The 25815-nt window shown below is 40.3% G+C and overlaps 1 protein-coding gene across 6 annotated transcripts in view; it reads left to right on the forward strand.

Annotated features, from left to right (window-relative positions):
• The window catches only part of EHBP1 (EH domain binding protein 1), a 358354-nt gene that overhangs the window by 108722 nt on the left and 223817 nt on the right, over positions 1-25815 (forward strand). For 3 of the 6 annotated variants that reach the window (XM_063443756.1, XM_063443760.1, XM_063443758.1), the window contains exons 6-10: positions 5150-5331; positions 8967-9106; positions 15329-15421; positions 17890-18012; positions 19092-19356. In XM_063443756.1, the coding sequence (XP_063299826.1) occupies positions 5150-5331; positions 8967-9106; positions 15329-15421; positions 17890-18012; positions 19092-19356 (803 nt within the window). The remainder of the gene's footprint in view (positions 1-5149; positions 5332-8966; positions 9107-15328; positions 15422-17889; positions 18013-19091; positions 19357-25815) is intronic. The other 3 variants (XM_063443759.1, XM_063443761.1, XM_063443762.1) reach the window with 1 other exon arrangement.

Below are 25815 nucleotides of genomic sequence, written 5' to 3' on the forward strand. Positions count from 1 at the left end.
AGGTTCAGACAATATTCTGTGCAGATATTTTGGTACACAATCCCAGGAACGTGGTTGTATTTCTCAGTGTATGCTTTTCCTACTAACATCTTACATCCCATTGCTCTATGCTGGATAGTCTCAGACGCCTCTTTGCACAGTCTGCACCCTGGGTTTGATGTGGTAGACCATGCTTCTATTGATCTGGTGCTGAGTGCTTGTTTGTGTGCTGCTTGGATTAGTGAATCAGTACGGTCTTTCAATCCTGCATTTCAACCACTGGTAGGATATCGTAATGTGAGCCACATCCACTATCTGCGGGTGGTACACCCCATGGAGAGGTTTGTCTTGCCATGGAACTCCTTCTTTTCTGTAATCTCGATCTGTTGTTGTCTCAGGAATTCCCTTTGCATTACATCTTCGTTGGCAACTATCTTCATGATGTACTTGAAGATAGTGGACTGTTGCCTTGACATTCATCAGATTCCTTCCTTCCGACTGGTGTACAGTCTCTGGGTGCTGTATTATGAGTGGAATCCTCCATTCATAGTGAGTAGTTTCTGAGTCTAGACATCCATGGTGACCAGTTCTTCTCATGTTATTATTCTAATAGGGCACGTGATGACTGGTAGGACATATGTGTTGATGGCTTGGATCTTGTTCTTGCCATTTAGCTGGGACTCCAGGTCCTGCCTGACTCTCTGCAGGTACTTGAATGTTGCTATCCTCCTTGCAACTTCCTCATGGTTGCCATGTGTTTGGTTTGTGGTACCCCAAATTACTTGTAGCTATTCTCTACATCTCCTATTTGATCTTCTGGTACTTGAACTTCTTCTCTCCTGATCATCTTTTTGTTATCATCTGCCCACACATGTCAGGTCCTGGGGCTGACCAACTTTTCAAGTGGGCTACTCGTTTGATATCTTCCATTGTGATGGTGACTGGTTCCATTTCTGGGTGCATGAATTGGTCTTCTTTCAAGTCTAGCTTAGGTGGGTATGTTGTGGTTACCCTGCAGCTGTGCATACACCTTGGATGGTTCTTTGGTAAACAGGGCATATAATTCTCGTAGCCATTGCTTCGCTGGTGTATCGGCTCAATCTTAGGAATACAGGTCTGCATTCACAACAATATAGTGCTTATAAAATTCTTATTTCCTTAGCATGGACAGTTTTGCATTGTTTTGTACATTAGATCAACGCAGATGAGCATGTTTTCCAGGGCTTATCAAAGGGTGTAATTATTCTGTTATTCTGGCAGTACGTCAGCACAGGCATAATATGTTGCAAGTTAGGGCAGGATGTATAGTTAAGAGTAATTGAGTTCTCATTTTTATTGAGTAACACATTGCTGCTTAGCATATATCTATGAACTAATTAACCTGTCCTTAATTTTTTTCTTATTACAAGCCTGCTTGTCGTAGCCCATATACTCAAAGATTTTCTTTAATGGACAGTGTATGGCCTGGAGTTGAATATGGTACGAAGGTTCTGGATTTTACTTTGTTGTATGGATAACCATAACTGTGCTAATGTGGTGTGGTGCCAGTCTCATCCATACATTTTCAAGTGTGTGTATGATCCCTGGCATGCTGCCATGGATAACACCTCCAGGTGCCAAGCTGTCACAGGTTGTCATGTTACACCCAAGCTTGTATTTGCTTAAAGGGAATTTTTTAGATATTTTTTTTTATTGCTAGTTAAAATAAAAGCTGCACATGTTATAGCTTCGGTTTGTATTTTGTCATGCATACATACAGGTAAAAACCAAATTTCATTATTTTTCTTGGCTTATCTTTGCTCCATGGGGGCAGCCATCTTGAAGTCTTCTTTGTCCAGAAGCCTTTTTCGATCCATCCAAAAGCCCAGGTACAGAATCCATAGCGAGTACATATTCATAAAATCCTGATGATATGCACAAAGTTGGTTTCAGCAATTCAGATTGTGCATGGTCTTTGTAGATGTGCTTCTGACCAAAGGGGATTAAAAGATGACTGCACCCACAGAACATAGGTAAACTGGGAGTGCACTGAAAATAGATGTTTGCTTAAAAGTATGCATTCCAAAAATACATTAAGGCTATAATACAGGTAATCTTCTATTTTTCGTAATAATTTTTTTACTAATGAACTTTATAACACTAACTTCCTTGATCAACCCACTGCATGTCCACTCTGTCTTTCCTTTGAATACTTCACATTCTGCCTTCAATGATCTATTGCCAAGCCTAAAGCTAACTGTGAGATACCCTCCAGCACTCCAGATGTTTTGGACTATTCCTCCTATGAAGCTTTGCCAGCCTTCTGGTTGTAATAGCATTATGGGGGATGCAGTCCACAACATCTGGAGTGCCGAAGGTTGCCTTCCCCTGCCCTAACTCCTGGCTATAGAATGTAATATGTCTTCTGTATAATGCTGTAACCCCTGTTCAATTTTGTAGGGGTTTGACGAGTGTCATGTTTAACTGCTTGAATTTTTGTAATATTACCAATATAGGACCAATATGGGACTGGACTGTAATGCAAACAGCGTGGAGCTGGACTTGGGTATAAACTACAATAGAAAAACAATAAAAAACAACAACATAGTGTAAACTGTATAATAAAAAATGTGTAGTAGGTAAGTATGTGACTCTCACTCACATTCTCCAGAGCCGTACCAGGCTCTGTAAAACAGGCTGGTACGGCTGGTACCTGGTACGGCTCTGGAGAATGTGAGTGAGAGTCACATACTTACCTACTACACATTTTTTATTATACAGTTTACACTATGTTGTTGTTTTTTATTGTTTTTCTATTGTAGTTTATACCCAAGTCCAGCTCCACGCTGTTTGCATTACAGTCCAGTCCCATATTGGTCCTATATTGGTAATATTACAACAAAAAAAAAATAAAAATTTTTTTTGCTGTGATCACATTGGGGAGGTGTATATACTGGTAAATGTTTCTTTTTGTCTTATGTAAATTTAGTGCATTGGGGAAGCACATAGGTTACCGGTTACACCATTTATTGTATATCTTTATTATATACAGAACTGTCAAAATTTCAGTGAAGCGCCTACGCACTATTTTCTGTTTGTTGTTTGATGTTTGACTGCTTGTTAGAAATATGGCTAAGTGAAAAGAATAGTCCACAGAGTTAAGAGACAAGATCATTGCCTTTCACAAAAGCAGGGTTCAAAAATATAGAGAAGGCACTGAATGTTCCTAGAGACACCGTTGGAACCATAGTTTGCAAGTTTAAAGTTGAAGGAACAGTGGTTGCACTACCTGGACGGGGCAGAGAAATGCTATCAGTAGCTCTGCAACCAGATATCTGAGAAGGCAGGTGTGAAAAACCCTTGAGTGACTGCAAAACACTTGCAGCAACACTTGGTGGCAACAGGCACTGAGGTTTCAGTGTGCACAGTAAGGCACGTCCTAAATGCAGGTTTTGAAGAAGGTGTCACTCCAAGACATACACCACTACTGACCCAAAAGTACAAGAAAAGTCGGCTCCAATATGCTCGAAATCCTATAAATAAGCCACAGAAGTTTGGGGATTATGTTTCCCAAACCAAGAACAGTTTGGATCTGTGCAGACGTTCATTCTAAGTGGAATTATTTTATGTAAAGTACAATGGCAGATTGTTCGCTTTTGTTTTGAAAGTGAACTTTTCACCTTGGACTAATATATGCACTAATGACAGACTTGCAGAACTGGTTTCAGGTACAAATTAATATTTACATTATTTTTCTTCCTCACGTGGTTTAATGTGAGTGGACAATTAACATCACCCAGAACCCGGAAAATAGTGGGTATATTTGTACGTTTTCTTTAAAGAGTTTGATCTGTGTGTGTGACGACAGTTGGTGCAGCACCTCTATTCTGTTTACAATTAAAGCTCAGTTGCTGGGAAATCCCATTATTACATTGTGTGAATGTAAACCGCCTATGGCAGTGCGAGATGCCTTTGCACGGCACACAAGGCTGCCAGAGCCAAATGGGCTCTAGCCTATCAGGCGTCTAAGTGGAACTTCAGATATCTGCTAGTGCAAACCGAGCATTGATTGCAGGTGGTGAAGGACAATGCTCAATGTATGCATTGCAGCACTTCGAGGACGTGATCTCAGAAAAATTACTCCCAGCACTTGTAATTGGAATCCACACTGGAGTAGAGTAGCCATCAGCAGCAGATATCGCATCTCCTGTCCCTGACCTATACATGGCCAGCTCGGTCATCACTTGACATCAGGGAAGCCATTTACACTACTAGATATACACAGCGCTGCAGAATAATACAACACCACTGACAATCCACATACACGCACAGAACTCCTCAAGCAGACTCTTACATTCAATGCCATAAGCAGCCCCACGTATACACCACCAAAAACACAATGTGACCTATCATCCACACGATTCTACAAGCAGCCCCCATACACAGCCCACATTCGTAGGTATCGTACACATACAATATAACACAAATACAACACTGCAAAGCAGCTGCAGAACCCATAAATAACACAGGCAGAATATGGAAACCTACACACTTCAATTCAGTACAGGAAGTGTTTATGGAAGGCTGTGCAAGTCACATGCAGGGAGGTGTGACTAGGGTTCATAAACAAAGGGATTTAACTACCAAATGGCAGAGGATTGAGCAGTGAGGCTGCAGGGGCATGTTCTATACACCAAAACTGCTTCATTAAGCTAAAGTTGTTCAGGTGACTATAGTGTCCCTTTAATGTGAGTGTGGATGCGTAAAGGGGCTGAAAGTGTGTGTGTGTGGGGGGGGGGGGGGTGGCTGACAGTGTGTGTCGGGAGGCTGACTGTGTGAGAGTATGGTGACACTACATTGTGGGGGGTGACCATGTGTGGATGACATGACAGTATGTGTGAGGTGGTAATACTATGAAAGAAGGGGGTTGATACTGTGTGAGAAGGGGGGTGATAATGTGTGGGACAGTGGGTTGAAACTGTGAGGGAAGGAGGTGATACTGTGTGGGACAGAGGGGTGATACTGCGAGGGAGGTGGGAATACTGTGATAATGTGGTTTAATTTGTATTGTCATTACTTTTTGAAATAGTTGATCACTGTGCCTGTATATTCTTACACAATACACTCAAAGTAGCCAATTGAAGACCGTTTAATCCTTTTTCTATATCTTCCCCCCCCTTTTTTATTATAGGAATCTCCATCTGGTCGCCGAAAAGCTCTCGCCACTAGTAATATCAATATGAAGCAATATGCAAGCCCAATGCCTACTCAGACCGATGTGAAGTTAAAATTTAAGCCACTATCAAAGAAAGTCGTGTCTGCTACTCTGCAGTTTTCATTGTCATGTATCTTTCTAAGAGAAGGCAAAGCAACGTAAGTTTAGATTTGTTTGTTTTTATAATTTTGTGTGTGTCCATAAAATATAGATAATGTTTTTGCTCCTCTGAGAGCACACATATGATGTTATCGAGCATGACAATATTTCCTGTGTTCTGGATCACTTGCTGGTTTGTCATCAAATTGAATTATTGCACAGCAAATTTACAGGAAAAAGATGATTTTTATTTATTTATGTTTACATTATTTGTCTTCTCCCTCCTCTATCTGGATGTTAGAAAAAGGTAGAAATCTTTATCAAGATTAATTAAAATTCACTGTTCTTTGTTTTTTTGTTGTTGTTTTTTTACCACATTTCTTCGTAGATATATATATATATTTTTATTTTATTTTATTTTTTAAAGCATTTCTTTGTTCAGATATTTATGTATATTTGTTGTGGATTTGTTTTTTCTTTTCCCTCTTCCACTTTTCTCTCTCGTTTTTTTTTAATGCATTTTTATAAAGTTCAGCCTTTTTGTTGCCTGACTACGTTTAATTGTGTGCTATCATGTAATCATCTCCACGGGTATTAAAATTTGCCGATTCCTTAGGAGGCATAAGAAGTCTATTTCAATGTCCAGTGTTAATCCGTAGCGCAGTAATATTCAGTGGATAGTGTGGATTGCCTAGAATACCAATTACAGAAATGTATCATTAGAGAATGAGCGTGGCATCAGTCTGCATATAGGGTATCATTTGTTCAATTTTGGAAACGGATCATACCTCATAATGTGGACAAAACAGCTCTTTGTAACAAATATCTGTTATGGATACAAAGAACAAATAGTTGAATGGGGTAACCCTGCTGTGTTGGGGGGAAAAAAATACAAAATGTATTCCTATTGCTTAATTCCAGTTTTTCGAACCATTTGGAAATTAATATGTGTTGTGCTCCCCACACTATTGTATCGTATCCCGCCCCCCCCTTCCCCTACTGCGTTCCACCTTTGGATATGTAGATAATGCATAGTGGTATATTTCAGACTACAGATTCATTCAAATGATGTGCATGTGAATATTTGCACCCTAGTATAATAAGAGTCACTCTTAAAGGCATGATGGAACCAACCAACTCTGCTTAAACATTTTATATTTCATTTAACAATATGAAAAATCATATTTAGTTTCTTATTGATATTGTGAAGCTCAAAAACATAAAAAAGTGCCATGATTCTCTACAATTCAGATTGCACTAGCTGTTGTGGCAGTGCCAATCCACATGTATGATCTTTGCACGAAAAAAATAAAGAATAAAAAAAAAATTTGCTTTGTTTTCTAGAATGGATCTTTTACCACACCATAAAAAACTACTCTGCCAATCATACCCTATAGGGAAAACAGTGCACAACAGGGTTTTGTTTTTTAGAGTTTCTGGAATTCAACTGTAGAGATCTGATCGCGGAACTCTCAGATTTTTCTTTTGCACAATTTCAGGATCAAGCAATGCATCTGCTGACATTACAGCTATTTTTCTGGTTGAAGGAGAGAGATGGGAGTGTGGGCTTATAAATCAAAACAATTTGCAAACAAAATAAAAAAAATATATATATATATGTATATAATATATATATATATATATATATATATATATATACCGTATATACTCGAGTATAAGCCGACCCGAATATAAGCCGAGGCCCCTAATTTTACCCCAAAAAACTGGGAAAACTTATTGACTCGAGTATAAGACTAGGGTGGGAAATGCAGCAGCTGCTGGTAAATTTCTAAATAAAATTAGATCCTTAAAAAAATTATATTAATTGAATATTTATTTACAGTGTGTGTATGAGAATGCAGTGTGTGTGTATGAGAATGCAGTGTGTGTGTATGAGAATGCAGTGTGTGTGTATGAGAATGCAGTGTGTGTGTATGAGAATGCAGTGTGTGTGTATGAGAATGCAGTGTGTGTGTATGAGAATGCAGTGTGTGTGTATGAGAATGCAGTGTGTGTGTATGAGAATGCAGTGTGTATACGAGTGCAGTGTGTGTGCATGAATGCAGTGTGTGTGTGTGTATGAGTGCAGTGTGTGTTTATGAATGCAGTGTGTATGTGTGTGTGTAATGCAGAGTGTGATGCAGAGCCTTGGTGGGGGGTGGGCATTTTTATTTGTTAATTATTATTTTAATATATTTTTTTGTTTCATTAAATTTTTTTATTATTATTATTTTTTTATTTTATTATTATTTTTTATTTTATTATTATTATTATTTTATTATTTTTATTTTTTTTATTATTATTAATATCTATACATTTTTTCGTCCCCCCTCCCTGCTTGCTAGCTGGCCAGGGAGGGGGGCTCTCCTTCCCTGGTGGTCCAGTGGATGGGCACTGTGTAGGAGGGGGCTGTGGGGGCTGCAGAGAGATGTTACTTACCTTTCCTGCAGCTCCTGTCAGCTCTCTCCTCCTCCGCCGGTCCGTTCAGCACCTCGGTCAGCTCCCAGTGTAAATCTCGCGAGTGCCGCGGCTCTCGCGAGATTTACACTGTGAGCTGACAGAAGAGCTGAACGGACCGGCGGAGGAGGAGAGAGCTGACAGGAGCTGCAGGAAAGGTAAGTAACATCTCTCTGCAGCCCCCACAGCCCCCAGTCTGTATTATGGCAATGCAAATTGCCATAATACAGACAATTGACTCGAGTATAAGCCGAGTTGGGGTTTTTCAGCACAAAAAATGTGCTGAAAAACTCGGCTTATACTAGAGTATATACGGTATATATATATATTACAAACTAGCATGTCACGTAAAGTGAATTTGAAATAGGAGTGCAGAACAGAAAAACTATTTGCATTCCCCAACATGACTTCAAAGAAAAAGTACATAGTTTTAAAACTATGTACTTCTGCTCCGTTTACATGTGACTAAGCTGCAAATCAAACTCAATTAAAAATAATTCATTTGGCAACTTCCAAATGTAGCAGCTTGGAAATGTCAAAAATGCGTCCAGCTTTTATTAGTATGCTTACCTGGGAATTAGCCAGGTTGGGTTTTCCAAGTGGGGGTTGTTTAGCTCCTTCCGATTCCCATCTATCGTTGCCCACTTAAGGGAGTTTACAGCCATCAGCATTACGCTGTTTCAACCAAAGAAAATGTTTTGTTATCCGTATAGTTCCTAAACAGTGAAACCAAGCATCTTAAATCTTACAGCAGATTAAATAGGGTGATGTCACTCCGTCCCTCCCCCCCGGTTCCTACACCCATATTTATTATATTCTTATTATTTTATGATTTATATAGCGCCATCAGATTCCGTAGCGCTGTACAATGGGTGGACTAACAGACATGTAATTGTAACCAGACAACTGGATGTACAGGAACATAGAGGTGGAGGGCCCTGCTCAATGAGCTTACATTCTGTTTATGCTTTTTAATGGTGTTATTGCTTCTTCTTTTCATATTTATTGCTATTAGAGGTGGGTGATCTCTGAACCCTGATACTTGACATTCCCTGACATGTTAATATGCTGAGTTGATCTTTAATAAAGCTAGACATATGTATTATTTACGGTCTGTGTCTGGTTGACACATCTTGGGCTCCTACACACTTTTCATTGTTGATATGTTACCAAAATCATGTCATTGACCTGTATTTCAACATTAGGGTTTCATTGTTTGTTTTTTTTTTTTATTTAGTGATGAGGACATGCAGAGCCTTGCAAGCCTGATGAGCATGAAACAAGCTGATATTGGGAATCTGGATGACTTTGAAGAAGACAATGAAGAGGATGAAGAGAACAGGGTGAACCAAGAGGAAAAAACTGCTAAAATAACAGGTATGTCCTAGAATGTTATCTGAAAGGTAAATTGGAAATGGTAAAGTCCGTGTTCTGACAGTAAGATTCACACAGACAAAAGTAAAATAGAAACGTATGTTAGTAGCGAGGTCGTAAAGTTCATTTGCCGCTGCAAGCATGGAGGCACTCTGAACCAGTGGCTAATTTTCTACTTGCTAGTGGCAAATGAACATATTGAGCCCTGTGAGATAGAAAGATGGATATATCGGGTGTGGAATTAAAAAAAAAACAAATCTGCTTGTCCAAGGGACTAAAACAATAGTCCAACCTACCTCTCCTGGCAGTTACAAAGATTGGGACGCCTGCCAGGACCCCTGCAGATTGACAGGGCTATCTGCTAAACTCTGAATATTTACAAATGACATCTGAATGTAGATGGAGGCAAACACAGCTGGTCTGAAAAAAAACTCTCTAACATTTCTCGGTATCCAGAACGTGGCTATTTTTCCCTCGATTTTTGCCATTTGGATTTTTATTTTTTATTTTAACTAAAATTCTGAATTTTGTGAATTACCCTGAGTATCTCACCTTATGGCCTCCTATAATCTCTCCCTTTGTGTGTGCTGGCTGTACTGTGTGTAATCTATGTGTGTGGTGTGTGCTGTATGTTATGTGTGTATGTGTGTATGTGTGCTGGCTCTATATGATAAGTGTGGTAGTGCTATGTAGCTCCTCTATGGCTTGTCTGATTGCAGGAAGGGGACTGTGATCCCCGGTGGTCCTGTGGGTGGGTGGTTGTACACTTGCTGGTCCAGCAGGGGTTAATTCTGCCTGGTGGTCTTGTGGAAGACCATGAGGTCTGCACCTCTGGCTGATGCAGATTTCAGTAATCATTCCCTCGCAGTCCCAGCATTCAGTGAGTCAGTGTGCATGCTGGGAACATCTGTTGGTTTCGCTTTGGCTGCAGCACCAGTCTCCGAAGGGCAACCTTGCCACTTGCCTGTAGGAGGGCCTGCCTGAAGCCCAGAACTGCATGTCCTGGTGTCGGGCAATACAATCTCCATAAATATGTCTCTAATTATCAATCTATCCATCTATCTATCGGTTGTCTGCATCTCCAATGCAATAGGCATTTCCAAATTCATGAACAGTTTGTGGGGGCATGGCACAATGGGGGGCAGTACCACCATTGCTAGCCTGTCGCCTGCTTGCTGTTTTAACTAACTGCAGCTGTCAAATATGCTCAGAGCTGACCAGGGTAATGACGCCCCCAGAGGTGGAATTACACCTCTCAAAGCAAAGGGATTAACCGCTGTACAGACTGCAGGCGCCATGACAACTTTAAATCACTGAAGTGGTCATGGTGCTTGCAGTAACCCTTTTACACCCCCAATGGTACATTGTTAAACCTGTCAACGTGACTGCTCGTGGCCTACCACACCCCACCTACTTCTGGCTGGCTTTATTATTCTTTATTTGTTCTCGGTGCCCTTATTTTGGAGATTTCTATATTTTTTTTAAATCGTTAATCTTCTAAGACCCATCTTCTTCTCAGACACCCCATCTTTTTGAAATCCCCAGTACCATAGTCCTTTTAAATTCAGGTTTAAAATGGTAGGACAGTCTGACAAGAAAATGGCTATCGAAGAAGGAAGGGGGGTGTCTGAGAGCCGAAAGAAAATAATGCTAGAGGTCTGAGAAGAGGTCTGAGAAGGACAGGTAGGGCTGTTAAGATGCAAAAGAACAGTGGAGAAGAATACGAAGGGTTGAGAATGATAGGGCTGTTCAGATAGAAAGGAAGGGTTGAATTGAATAGGAAAGGTTTTGAAAGAAGGTAAGGGTTCCTGAATCCTACTTCCTTCATATTTCACCTACTTATATGGCATATTTAGTACTTTGTCAAGCCTTTCAGTGTTTGTCAGCTGCAAAATCTTTGTGAACTGTTTTAGAGGTAGTTTACTGCTTCTCTGCCAGGGGCTGAGGTCTGTGCAAATAACATTTAAGCAAACGGTTACTCGTCCAGTGTCATACACATTGTCAGGGATGGCATGAGAGCAAGAGTGCTTACGGATGTCTGTTTGATGAAGGGGGCTTGGCCGTCAGATTTTCTGGAGGATTGGAACTGGCCTGATTCACCGTTAATGGACAAATGTACTTGCTTAAGATCGGCGGTACAAATACGCTCACACAAGTACATATTCTGAAATTTACTCTTGTGCATTTACTACGGTACATATGTCATAGCAAACGTATACAATTCTCTCAGAATAATATGCTGCATATATAAATAACCAGACATCTGTTATTTTCTTGGATTCCATTCCAAATTGCAGGCTTCCTTAGAAATTCTATGGTGTGTGTGTGTGTGTGTATAGATGTATATTGTGTGCGCATTTATCAGTAGATGGGCATATAGATCGATATTTTCACATTGTTCTTTCCTTTTCTCTCTCCTTTTTTTCTGTCTTCATCCCCTGCCTCTCTGTTTCTGTAATCTATTCTTTATATTGTCTAATTTATCTCATTATAGTCTTGCACATTAATACCCTATTTTTCTTTCTTTGTCAATATTTTGCATTATGAAGATAAATCTATTTTATTGGATGTTAAGGACTGTAGACCACCCTTTCTAGGTTCCAAATGCCAATCTGTCTCTTTGTTTACAGGTGGGACATGAGCAGACACGATTATTTGACCTGCTTTGGAATCTGGCCAGGGCAGGATTAACATTCCATTTGCTGAATGAAATACCATTAGAATGCTATTAATGTCCACAAAGGTAGCAGTATTTTGCTGCAATTTCAGGGAAATATTTTTACACTCCACTCTCTCTGAAAAGCAAACACATATCTTGCGTATTATTTTGTTTGTTGGGATTTTCCTATAATATCTGTTTAGATATGTAAACCATAGAGAACAGCGACATTTTGTTTTAAAGGAGCAATCTAAAGTTAACGATGATCTATTTTCTAACCTTCTTTGTGTTCCTTAGTAGGTTTACTGAGCATCACAAAACTCTTAGCACATGGGTGCACACAAGGTATTGCAGGATACCATATGCCAGCTGCCTATGGATTCTATAGTGACATGGCAACAAAGTCTAAGAAAGTCAGTGATTGACTGGTAGGTAGGTGGAGTTTATGGGACCTGTGTTAAAAGCATACAGCTATTCTATAACCTAGCATAACCACACTCCTGGTGACCACGCAAATTAGCTGTGTTTCTACTATTACTATAACCTGCAACTTTCAAACAATGGAGTGGGTGCCTGTCTGTTAGGGGCGCCTATATACATCACTTATTATGAAGCGTAGGTAGGCTGATGAAGGGAGATATGTACCAGGAGCCTTGGTCAATGTTCTCTGTAGTATAGTCAGCCTCCTATGCTTGATAGTAGAGCCGCAGGAACAATCATAAAGGGTGTAAAACGCAGTGCTGTCCCAGCTACTCAAGAGTCCATTTGTGAGGCTGGACAGGACGTGGAAGGGATCATTTCCCACTAGCAGCCTCTCACGCAGGAAATGGCTTGCCGGAGGAGCAGGGACAGCATTGAATGCTGCACACTATAGAACACCTACTGCAGCTCTAATATGAATCATAGAAGTGTGAGTAATTTGTAAATAAGTCTTCAAACTGTACATTCTGGTACAGTTAACGCCACATTTCCCTAAATCGAAATGTAGCCCTTTCCAAAAGCTAAACAAACTATGTTCTTAGGATATTCTATGCCTACAGTCATCTTAGACGAAAATGTCCACTTGCATAGTGCCTGATATTTTATGTGACCTATCCTCACACTGTTTAGTGGTGAGGGTCATTACCAGTGCAGTGTCTCAAGGAATTGGTCAATGAGAGACAAACTGTAAGTTGCTGATTAGGTGATACATGGTGCCTCACAGGCTTACCTCCCTGCCTTTTCTTCACACTGTTGCAGAGTAGGTGGACATTTTACAATTTTGTCACCCCTTTTGGTCTTTCCCAATCATCAAACAATATTGGTTTCATAGACCGTTGTTGCTTACTAAGCTGACTGACATAATTTTGCCTTTTGACTCAGAGACATTTCTGTGCTCCCAAACTTGCTTGGGGGGGGGCGGACTTATTCATATGACCGCACATATTTGTAACAGCTAAACTCTGTATTGCGAGACAATGGAAAGTGTGCATGTGTGTTCTATGTGTGCAGAAGATAAGTGTGACTGGTGTAGCAAGTACCCTCAGATCATGACTACAGCTCAAAAATGTCAAACCCAAACAGACCCAATGGGACGTCTTCAGTAGCCAAATACTGTGTTAAAATTAAGAGACGATACCCCAAAGTATTCATTGTGAGCATGCAGACATTCACTGCATTGCAAATGTACACTCTCACACTCTCTCTTTGCTTAAAGAAGTCCCAAATAAACGATAATGGGCTGTATCCTTAGGAGAAGTTAAGCAAAGTACTTGGAGTTTTAATTCAATTTAAAGCGTCTCAGATTTCTCATATTAAGCTTTATATTCTGATTAAGTGCTAAAACACCCCAGACTTTGCTACATTTTTGTACCATACAGAGAAGGATTAAGATCCCATAGGGCCATAGGCAGGTTCGCTGTTTGGGATTCTTCATATATGGATGGTAAATGGGGACTATCAAATTCATGGTTTCCAGGGGCCCCTGTCTAGCTCCTGGCCCCTAACCTTATGGTTATTCCTGGTTTGGTACCATACTTACTTGCAAGAGAGGCATTGAATGAATTTGTGCTTTAAAATGTAATCTATAAACACTACAGGTTTAATGCTATCTGATGAAGAGTTGCTGTTTTCACAATTTTATGTGTTTGTTTGTTTTTTCATTTAGGTAACACTTTTTTATTTTATTTTTATTTATTTTTTCTTACCGCAAAATTACCCTTGTGATGTTTGTAATTTATTTAAATGTGGTTACACAGAAATGCAGGCAGTAGATTTACCTTGCAGCAATCACACAGAATGAGCTCAGGTGACCTCTTTAATATACTAATGATAGTTCAGTATCTTTTCAATTGTCAAGGTAATTACACAACCCTTTTATTATAGCTCAGCATTATGTTAAGCAGAGCTACAGCTGCTCTCACACTTTTCCCAGTCCCTGTAGATGCCCGGGGCTGTTTCGTGGCACTCCCAGTCACCCAATCTGGCTGAGGCCTACATCATTCCGCCCGGTCGTGATGGTGAATAGTACAAAGCATATGTACAAAAAATACATTTGTGGTTTTAAATACATGTTTACATAAGCAAATGATTGCATCCATTCTCATGAATCACTTGTGTAAAAGTAAAAGTCCACTTAGCCCACTTTGCTTTTCTGTATGCATAAGGTTGAGTGGGTATGTCATATTTTAATTTTTTTTAGTATCTAGTAAAATTTTCTCATAGTAGGAAAAAAAACATGCATATTGAATAGGTAGTCTGTAATAAACAACTAAATAACAATTTGATAAGCAGTGTCAGAGAGGCCTAATCCCTGTTAAAACCTACTTGGTAACACTATGTTTTATTTTTGGTTTTCCCCATTTGCTTCACTTTTTATGATTGCAATTTTGAAATCTCTGCTAGATGTTACGATCGCTTCTTTCTTGTTTCCGAGACTGAGCTGGTGTATTTTTTATAGCAAATATTTGATATTAAGCAGATTTAATAAATAAATGATTTACTATATTTGCAAAGAAGGAATTCTCTTCTCTCTATGCATTGTCCAAGAAGAAATGTTTTTGACCCTAAATCCGTGACATGAGAAGAAGCTATAGTCGAAGAGAAGCAATTCACTTACCTCTTTTTTAATCTTTATATTCCGGGTAACCAGGACCTGAAATTCTTCGAAAGGCATCTCAGAAGTGTGCAATGTTCATTTAACAAAATGTCGGTAAAACATTAAACAAATGAAGCCGCATGGAACAAGTCATAGAATGTGTATGTTGGTGTCCTTGAGAGGGCCACATTGTGTTTATTTGTTGTAGCAGTCAAAATTGAATAACATGTTAACTTAGTAACTGTGGCAGGGTGATCCAAAATGAATTATCCCATTAAAATACAAAATGTGTTAGCACAGCAATGTATTTTTTTTTGTTGGGGTTGAGATCTTCTGTGTATGTTCTGGTTATGCCTTTTATGATCCCCCCCCCCCCCCCCCCCCCCCCTTCTACGAGGGCTAACCCTTTTCTTCTAATGCATGATGCCATTCCTTCTTTTTTCTAATAACAATTTTCCTTATAGTTTTCTTGACTGGCTTCTGTTTACAGAAATTGTAAACCAATTGAATGCCCTGAGCAACTTACACGAAGATCAGGATGACTGCATAAAGCCTTCAGTTAAATCATCCGGTCCCTGTGAAGGTCTAAGCTCTTTCCTCTATTTTCATCCTGTTTCTAAATGTCTGCTTACCAGTTATCGCCCCCTGCTTGCGATGTCTGCTTTGCTTGTCCTCTGTGCTGTCTGTCCAGTAATTTGTAGCTCAACCAACAAACGGCAAGATGAACTCTTTTTGGCATAACGTACAAGAAGGCATCTTGTTGCGTCTGCCAACGTGCATTGCTGAAACCATTTCATTTCCTTGCTGTATTTCAGCAAACCATAACTGGGTTTGCAAGCTAGCACTTAAATGTCTCTCCGCAGGGAAGATTTTGTCTTATAAAAGCAATGCATGAAATTACTTTTTATTTTAGAGTAGTTATATTTTCATATTTTGAAATATTGAGCTTAATCTGTTTTTTTATTTATTTATTTATTTTTTTTTTATTGCACAATATTACAATTTACATTTATTTTCCTGGTTTGTTTTTGCACTTGAAGTTTCACACCACACTGTATATGTTTGATACATTATGTTGTCAAAACAAGGCAAACTGTCCCGTCCTGCTTAAAAACTCTAAAACTGATATTAAAAACATAAGAGCAATGACAAACATATACATTGTTGGAGACTTCATACTTTGTTGTTTACGTTTACTCCAGGTTATTTTATTTATTTTTGTGTTTTGAAGGACTCCTGATTACCTCCATGGAGATCATTTAACGCCTTCCCCATGGCCTTTTTGTACTGTTATGTGCAGATGGTGTATATGCATGGCAGGCCTCATTTAGGCACAATTTTAACAGACCCTTGTCTGTCATTTATGTGTATAAAAGAAGATTTTGGAGGTTGGGGCATCATCCAATTAGGCTCTCACTGCCTGTGTTACAGTTTATCTGAACCTGCACCATTGCATGTTATTAGCTTTGGTTGCCAATGGATGTCCAGTGTGTAAATGCTAAAAGCCCCTATATTTTTATTTATTTTTTGTTGTTTTTTTTTTTTTTACTCCTCTATTACAAAAGATGTTATCAGCATTAAGTAAATACATGTACAGTAAAGTAAATTTAATTATTTCCATTGCCAAGTATACTGCCAGAGGTTCATAAACACCCCTGCTATCCTCTTGCTTTTTGTTTTCGGTTGTTTTCCATTTTGGAAACCTGTCAATGCTTGGGGGCGCTGTGCGGAGACGGAGTGCAACATCACGAAGATCAAGCAAGGAGGGAAAGACATGTTTTTGTTAGGTTTCAGCGCAGAGATGTAGGAGATTTAGACTGCCTGTGTTGTCGGATGTTAATGCACACACAATGTACTTTATTATACTGTGTGCTGACACTTGGCTGCTACTGAGGATTTCTTGTCCTGATAAGACTTTACAGAGTGGGAGCTTGTATATAATTTACCTTCAGACCCAGCTCTGAACTCAAATAATGTTTTCTCCAAACCTACCCACTCTGGAGATGAGAGCGATATAGGAGATCCAGCACTCTTACAATAACCCCCTTACATGTGCTATTCATGACTTTACTGTACACTTTACTGTAAGTTAAATTATAGTTTTGGTACAAACCTTTCATCTCCCATTATTACTGTTCACAGCGTAGACAGGGTGCAGTGGATGCATGGCCAGTATTATTGACAGGTTGCAATTGGGAAAATCAACTGTTTCAATATAAATTGCCCAGCACCATTAACATTATTAGGAAGAAAGAAAGACAAATATCGATCTGCAGTCTAGTCTAGATAAAGAAGCAGAGCAACAAGATTTGTAGGTGAGTCAGTTGGCTAACCTGAAGCTGGGAATCCAGAAATGTTCAAAGCAGCAGCAATCTATATGAAAGCCTTAATAATCATTTCAAAACAACCCCAGTTAGATTTGGGGTAAAGTGGAGCCCTGTAGAGCACACTTAGCTAGGGTAACAGCAATTCTGACATTCAATGGCTGCAGTCATTTAATCAGAGGTATTGTGAATGACCATTGGAAGAATTTTAAAGTACAAAAAAAAAACTTGGTAAAGCATAAATAAGATTCACAAAAATATTGAAAGTACGGTAAAAATAAAAGAAATATAAAATAATCAAATATATAAATGTAAAAGACATTACTACACGAACCAGTAAGGATGGGTACCTATTGTGGCTCATTTTATTGGCTGTAGCATGGGAGATCACGTGAATTCTAGTTTATCAATCTTTGCAGACAGCAGTAGGTCTCAATGTGTATCTGAAGAAACTTCTTGTCCTAACTTTCAGTTTATGCAGCAAATCGGTGTGTACATCTACTTGGAACGTGTTGGTTTGCTACAAAATACAGCCATTCATTTCAAGCAATAGTAATGCATTGTTTCGTTATTTCCACCTTGGCACGGATGTTCTTTTAATTTTGTTTCTATATATTTTGCATTGATTTTAGCACCGTACCTGTACATGTGTAAATGGATAAAAGTTCCAGATTGTTGAGACATGTTTTGGCTTTTCCATTCTTAAACTTTATTTTTTCCCTCATAGAACTTATAAACAAGTTAAATTTTCTGGATGAGGAGGAACAGGATTTGAGGAATACCAGCTCAAACCCCTTTGAAAGTTCAGATATTGCAGATTTTAATCCCTTTGGAGATCAAGATGCTAAAGGTAATTGTTGGTAGAGGCAATACTATTGTAGTTTTTTAGGACAACTCAAAAATAATACAACGTATCCAAGAACAAAAAAAAACCTTTGCTTTGAATGATTCTTTCCTCTGCACTGTGATTGGTTGGTTTTCAAGCTTGCCAATTACAGTTCATTACAGGGCTAGTCTTGTACCTGCATGGCGGGCACAATTTCATTACAATTATTTCAGAAAGAACACCCCCAGTGAACTCTTCATTGGCTAGCCACTGCAAATAATACTGGCCTCTTAGATCAATATATTTAAAGAGTACCTGTCATGACAAATACAACGTAATCTTAGATGATAGAGAATTACATTTCAAATATACATTGTGCTAGCAGAATTGTTAAAAGGGAAATCCTCTTTTGGGTGCCTCTCTTGCTTAAATGCAACCTAAGGGAAAGAAATGACTGCAAGGGGAAGAAGGGAGGAGGGGCAGTCTTAGTGTGAGAGCAGGAGCAGCAGAACTGAGAGAAGCAACCAGAATGATTTATTGCAGCTGCTTTCGACAGGCAATGTGAGAATGGAGAGATGTAACATACATTTTATTGACCACAAAACCAACATATAGTGTTGGAGACGTTTTACCTGTTATAGGAAGCAAGTAGGTGCTTCCCAAACAGATTATGTAGGTGAGATGTGCTTTACAGCAAGTGTATCACCAACTAAAACATGATTAAGGCTTTCAGCAGGAGACAGGGATAATAGAAATAAATTAAGATATAAACTTTTACTAGTATTGAGGGAATAAACACTTAATTGTAGCAGAATGTTAATATATCTTTGATATTGGTTGTTTGCGTATCTATTATTAAATTGTATGTTGAACAAACATCTGTTTGTGTAGAACTGAAAACCTTTTTTTTGGGGGGGGTGGGGGGCAGTTTCTCATCTTTATTAAAAGATATTAAAAAAAATCTTTATTAAAAGATTTGTGCTCTGTGCTAGCACTTTAAGACTTATTTACTTTTTGGTCATAGAGAAAACCAGTTGTTTGACCTAATAATTCTGCTGATGATCTTATTCGAGAAATCCTAAAAAATATTTTTGTTTTGTCAGTCTGTTTATCAGAAACCCCTGTCAAAAGAGCCCCAACAAACGAAGAGGAACTGTTCGATGCATACAATCCATTTAAGGAGCCAGATCCCGAGTCACAAATGTATATAAATCCATTTGATGAACCAGATCCAGATCCTGACCCAGTTATCGAACTTAATAAAGAATCTCGGCCACAGCCGGCGAAGAGAAAACATGCTAGACCTGTGGACATGAGCAAATACCTCTATGCTAACAGAGTCACAAAGGAAGAGGATGATCTTGATGAGTGAGTAGCATTAAGACATCTGTACCTGAATAATGTGCACTGATGTACTACTGCCAATTAAAAAAAAAATAACTTGGCAAGTTTGGATTGTTTACAGTAATGTAAAACGAAATGATGTTTGAATCTGTTTTTTCTATGATGGATATGTGGATAAAGCTTAGAAGATCAAAGCTAGACATGGTGCTCTGATTTATTTGTATTATGTATTACCTTAAACATTCTTATTTATTATTTAAATAAGACACACACATATGCTTTTCCCATCATGGTTCTTTAGATTCTGTACCTGTCATATATCGTGCCAGATAGAAACTCCCTTCACATTGACAGTCTTGGTTTACTGTAATTTTTTTTCCATTACAATTTGTTTTTGTGCGTGTTTTTCGTGATATACCCTGCTTTGTGTGAGGCTGTAGTTTACTAGCCATTTGTTTAAAAAAAAACATGTCCTGAAATGGTAAGAAGCATTTAACAAATTGATTGATTGATTTATTCCCATAAATATTAGAAAGTGCTTTTCTGTAAAAAGTGAATGTCACTTTGTCGGTGCTTAAAAAAATAAATAAATATTGCACATTGCCATATCTGTCCCTTAAAGAGTTATTGTAAGCACTGTAACAATGTAGCATTTTTGTAAATCGCATACCTTGTGCATACTCACTTCTAAGAGTGACTTACAACTACAACGGTTTGTAAAAAAAAAAATGTGCAGGTGTAAGCTACTTGAGCTGTGAGACAGGCAGATGGAATTTTTAGATCTGGACTGCCCAAATCATTTTTTTTTTTTTATTTTTTTTTAAAGAATAATGGTCTTTCTCCTCCCCAAACAGAGAACAAAGCAAAGCTTGCATGCATACACAGCCTGTTTCACCAAACTGTTAATTGGGCTGTGAATAATCTGATAGTAGTCACAAGATGGTTAAGATCAGGTTTCACAGTAGTTACACTCATTCTATGTGACAAGTGGAACTGCTCCTGAGGTATAAAAGGGTTGCTCCAATCACCATGACCACTTCGGTGATCATGGTGCCTGAAGTCTACGTGCAGCTTTTCACTATGAAAATACTGCTAGGGGTCTAACACCACCTCTGGCAGCATCATTAGCCAGACCAGAACAAGATATCCGGGTGGCTAATGCTAATTCTGTAGATGTTTAGTGTCTGTCATCCGCACACCACATGCTTGCGAAAGACCCACAATTTAGGCCCAGTCCCCCTACGTGCTGCTTCCTCCTCTCCTTTCGCCCTCCCCGATGTCCGTTGTTCTCTAGCAAGGGTGAGTAACGGCAGCAGGGATGATAAGTCTGCATGGAGAACTTGTCCCTGGCACTGGATTGAGGTGGCCTTTTATTTTATTTATTTTTATGTTTCGGGTTTTTATTGTGTGCGAGTGCAGGATAAGGAAGGGTTTCTTTGACCAAAAACAGCATTTTCTTAAAACTGTATTTTGGTTGGAGTAATCCTTTCACTCCTTATCCCATAAACTACAGCTGGTCAGGGATTCATTGTATGAGGTCATACACCATAGATCAGAAAGAGAGGTTCCTGATTGGTGCTGCCTCTTCCTTGTAAAAAGGGTTTTACCGACTCTGAAGTTGGCTTCTATAAGCAGTGCAGACTAAGGATTCTGGAAGGTAACTAAATAGCACAGATTAAACATGACATAGCTTTTGAATGGTTTTACTTGTTTATTAGACATTGGCTATATGCATTGCCTTCCAAAACAATGAAAACTAATACATGTGAGTTTATGAGAACATATATAGGTACACACACAAAATATAAACAGGGTGTGTGTCTGTCATAGAATACATCAGAGTAATTAAGCACTCACAGGTCAGATGGATAATTGCAGTGCTCCTGTGGTGTCTGCTGTCTGTAGGTTTGGATTTATTGCATTGTAATTACCAGCCCGAGGCAATTTGTAGGTTACAGATAATCCCATTTATTCAGAGCTGCTGTAAATCTAGGAGTTTAAAAAGTGCATTGGGATAAACAAGAGGCATATACTGATAATATGGGCTTTTAGGCTGGTTGGACAGTGAAACCAAAAACAGACTTTATGAGAATGGGGGGAAAACTTAATGGTTTTCCTCCTGATCTTACCTGCTCAGGTCTACATAATTTAACTCACTTGTGCCATCACAGAAAGAACCCATGTTAGTCACAGATGAAGTTCCCTCTTGACAAGAGATATAGTAAACCCAGGTAAATGATTTGGCCTTCTTTGGTTCTCGTCAGTGAAGACCAACTGATTCTCCTCTGTTCACAGTAAGCAAGGGTTCCGTGTCTGGGGCTGTTGTGCCTATTGTGCATGGTGGAACTTGTCAGCTTTTTGGATCTGGGGGGCGCACTCAGAACGTGTGTGTGTGTGTGTGTGTGTGTATAAAATTGATATATAAAAATGGACTTAAAGCATTTAATAGTTGCAAAATAAGCAAAAAGTATATTCGCTAAAACGTATTTTTATCTGTTGTGTTGTGCACCTGCTCATGGTCAAGCACATAGCACTCTGTCAGTGAGCCTCAAATGCTGTGGCTATGTGCTTGGTATACCTGGAGTTTAAACTTCTAAGTGGCTGGTGACTAGGTCAATGTCATGTATTGAATACAACATGTTTTATGTATTTGTCAGTCATTTTTATTGGCAATTGTACTAAAACAGCAAATACTGGCGATGGAGATGACTATTTAAAGGAATTGGTAGCAGTGACAATTTTTTTTTTTCCCCCATCGCAATCGTCTTTGCTTTAAGCGAGACGTGGATTGTGGTTTTGACTCTTACACTAACTCAATTTGCACAGTTTCAGATTGCTGCCGGTGCCCTATTGAATTCTAATGGCTCTTCACCTACTTGTGATTACATTAGGGTGATAGTGGGCAGGCACAGGTTGTGCAGAGGTGAGCAAAATAATACATTTGATGGATTGCATCCTCTATTGTTGGAAGGTCTAATTCTCATCTCCAGATTGCTCACTTTCCCTTTTCCAGTGTTTGCTTTACCCATTAGTCATATTAGCCTTTGTGCACTTTCCTTTCCAAAGTAATGCAGATGTGCTTTTTTACTTTACTGACTGGAGAGCTGCTTGGGCCTTAATGGCATGCAATTAGATTTGTGCAGGCCTGAATAATGGCAAGCGCATTGCTGTATTTACATTGGATTCAAATAACTACGACACCCACGTTTCACTCCACCAGTGATTGTGCCGTGAATGTGCAGCTATTTGTAACATGGGCTTACTATAAACATTTTAGGCCACGTATACTTGGGGGGGAAAAGTACACTTGGCTATCATAGGAATTGTTTGTAGGTGCTGTACAATTTATATTGCACGTCTGTTAAATGAAAAATATATTTTTAATCAACTTACTGAAGTCTTGTTCGTTATGATACAGACATCAGTTCACTGATATATTTAGTTGTTTTGTTTTTTGCTGCCCTTACCCTTGGCTGCCCTTGCCACCATCCGCTCCCCAGTATATATTTGACCATCCTCACACATACATACATACATGTACTTATAACTAGACTTTCACCTAGACACGCACATGCTCGTGGCGAAGCCTGTGCTTATGGAAAAGACAGTTTCTCTAGGAAGCAGCAGACAAACCAATATTAATAAGAAAAAACTATATTTTAATGCCCTTTCAATCATGACTGAGTGCATCCACTCATTGGCGGATCCAGGGGGGGGGCAACGGGGCAATTGCCCCCCCCCCCCGAGAAAATATTGCTGCCCGAGGCTCTCCCCTGCCGGCCCATGCAGGGCTGGTGCTATCCAAGCACCAGCCCTGCTGATTGCCTGCACGGACCGGAGGGGAGATCAGTGATCTCCCTCCCCGGCCCACAGGCACATTGCTGGGCGGCCGGCAGGGGAGGGAGTGGGAGAGAGAACCCGGGGAGCTCTTACCTGCAGCTCCGCCGGGTTCTCCTCTCGCGAGCACGGAGCGTTACCATGGCAACGCTCCGTTCTCGCGAGAGTGAACTCTAGCCTGAGCTGCAGGTTAGAGTTCACTCCCCCACTAGAACCACCAGGGACTGGAAGAGAAAGCAATGTCTCCCCCTCCCTCAGCAAAGGTAAGAAGGGAGGGGGGACATTAGCTTTATTTATTTAATAATTAAAACAAAAAAAATATCTTTTATCTGCCCCCCTATCCTCTCACACACTGCACCACACAGCCCCCCTTACCTACACAGCCCCCCCTTACCTACACAGCCCCCCCTTACCTACACAGCCCCCCCTTACCTACACAGCCCCCCCTTACATACACAGTCCCCCTCTTACCTACACAGTCCCCCTCTTACCTACACAGTCCCCCTCTTACATACACAGCCCCCCCTAACATACACAGCCCCCCCTAACATACACAGCCCCCCTCTTACATACACAGCCTCCCTCTTACATACACAGCCCCCCCTTACATACACAGCCCCCCCTTAAACACACAGCCCCCTTACCTACACAGCCCCCCTTACTTACACAGCCCCCCCCTTACCTACACAGCCCCCCCCTTACCTACACAGCCCCCCCCTTACCTACACAGCCCCCCCCTTACCTACACAGCCCCCCCCTTACCTACACAGCCCCCCCCCTTACCTACACAGCCCCCCCTTACCTACACAGCCCCCCTCTTACATACACAGCCCCCCTCTTACATACACAGCCCCCCCTTAAACACACAGCCCCCCCTTACATACACAGCCCCCCTTACATACACAGCCCCCCCTTACATACACAGCCCCCCTTACATACACAGCCCCCCCTTACACACAGACCCTCTTACACACACACAGCCCCCCTTACATACACAGACCCCCCTTACATACACAGACCCCCCTTACACACACAGCCCCCCTTACACACACAGCCCCCCTTACATACACAGACCCCCTTACACACACAGCCCCCCCTTACATACTCAGCCCCCCTTACATACTCAGCCCCCCTTACATACTCAGCCCCCCTTACATACTCAGCCCCCTCTTACACACACAGCCCCCCTCTAACATGCACAGCCTCCCTTACATACACAGCCCCCCTCTAACATGCACAGCCTCCCTTACATACACAGCCCCCCTCTTACACACACAGCTCCCCCTTACATACATAGCCCCTCTTACACACACACAGCCCCCCCTTACACATAGCCCCCAATACACTCACTGCCCCCCATACACACACAAAGCACCCCTCACACAAAAACACGCTGCGCCACTCACGCACAAACACACTGCTCCCAATACACACACTGCACCATTTACACACAAACACACTGCTCCCAATATACATATTGCTACCCCATACATACACTGCACCCCTCTCACACACTGCACCCCTCACACACATACACACTACAACCCCTATCCCGGCAGACATGGGTAAGTTATCAAACAGTTTTTTTAACCAGTTTGACTACTTACTCTGGGAGGGCGCCACAGCAACTCCTGGCACCAAAACCACTACAGAGAGCTGTAGTGGTTATTGTGCCTGGATTGTTTCTTAAAATAATCTGCCAGTGCCCCTCCCGAGATTAGCTTCTGGATCCGCCACTGCATCCACTTGATAGTATGTGTAACCGACAAACTATGCCAAAATTACTACACCCACCTGACGGAGAATTCTGTTCATGTAATTTACTGTCCTTTTGATAGGATGAGATTATCCAGTTGCGTTCATGTATGGACTCCTACAGTTGATTGTGTGTCCAGGTGTCCAATGTTATTCCATTTTGTCTTTTGTACTTTAGAAGCCAGCCTTACTGTTACGGAATTTGAACACCTCACCTAGGTTGACAGCAGCTTTAGTTGGCACCTTGTAAGATCATTCTGAATCCTGATTACAAAATGTTGCTTTCAGTCCTTGTATTCCTTCCATGAACCGTATCCATCCATTTTGTTTCAGTAGGTTTCTTTTTGACACTTGACCTGTCTCTAGTTGCTCAAGTGTTTTTGTCTATGTTGTGCAAAGTGATCGCACCTTAGAAGTTCTGTCACTCATCACCAGCAACTGTGTGTCTTCTTCCTTCCTCTTTGAACCCCTGTAGGTTGTTCATATTTCAGAAGTATCTAATTGCTAGTTGTAAGCTGAAATATATATCTCTGTATCTCTCAAGGTAGTTGCAACATAAGTAGTATCAAAATCTATCCAACCAATTTTAAACTAAAGTAACAAGTGCTTGACTAACCGTGCAAGATACTATTTGCATAATAACAGTTTAATATCTGGAAACTATCAAAGTAATTCAGTGTTAGTGGAAATTAAATAGAATAGAATAAAATAATTAGAGACGGTGAAGGAAAAAGGGGGTGATGAGTGACAATAGAACAATGACCCCCTTGGATTCAAATTGTGATGATCCTGAGTGGGTGCATCATTCAGTGCATCTTAATGCAGATAATGTACATTTTGTTAAGAGGGTACACCATATAGTCTGACAAAATTATTTTCTCCCCTCCCCAC

Source organism: Pelobates fuscus, chromosome 2, assembly GCF_036172605.1.
Source record: "Pelobates fuscus isolate aPelFus1 chromosome 2, aPelFus1.pri, whole genome shotgun sequence".
Classification (NCBI taxonomy): domain Eukaryota; kingdom Metazoa; phylum Chordata; class Amphibia; order Anura; family Pelobatidae; genus Pelobates; species Pelobates fuscus.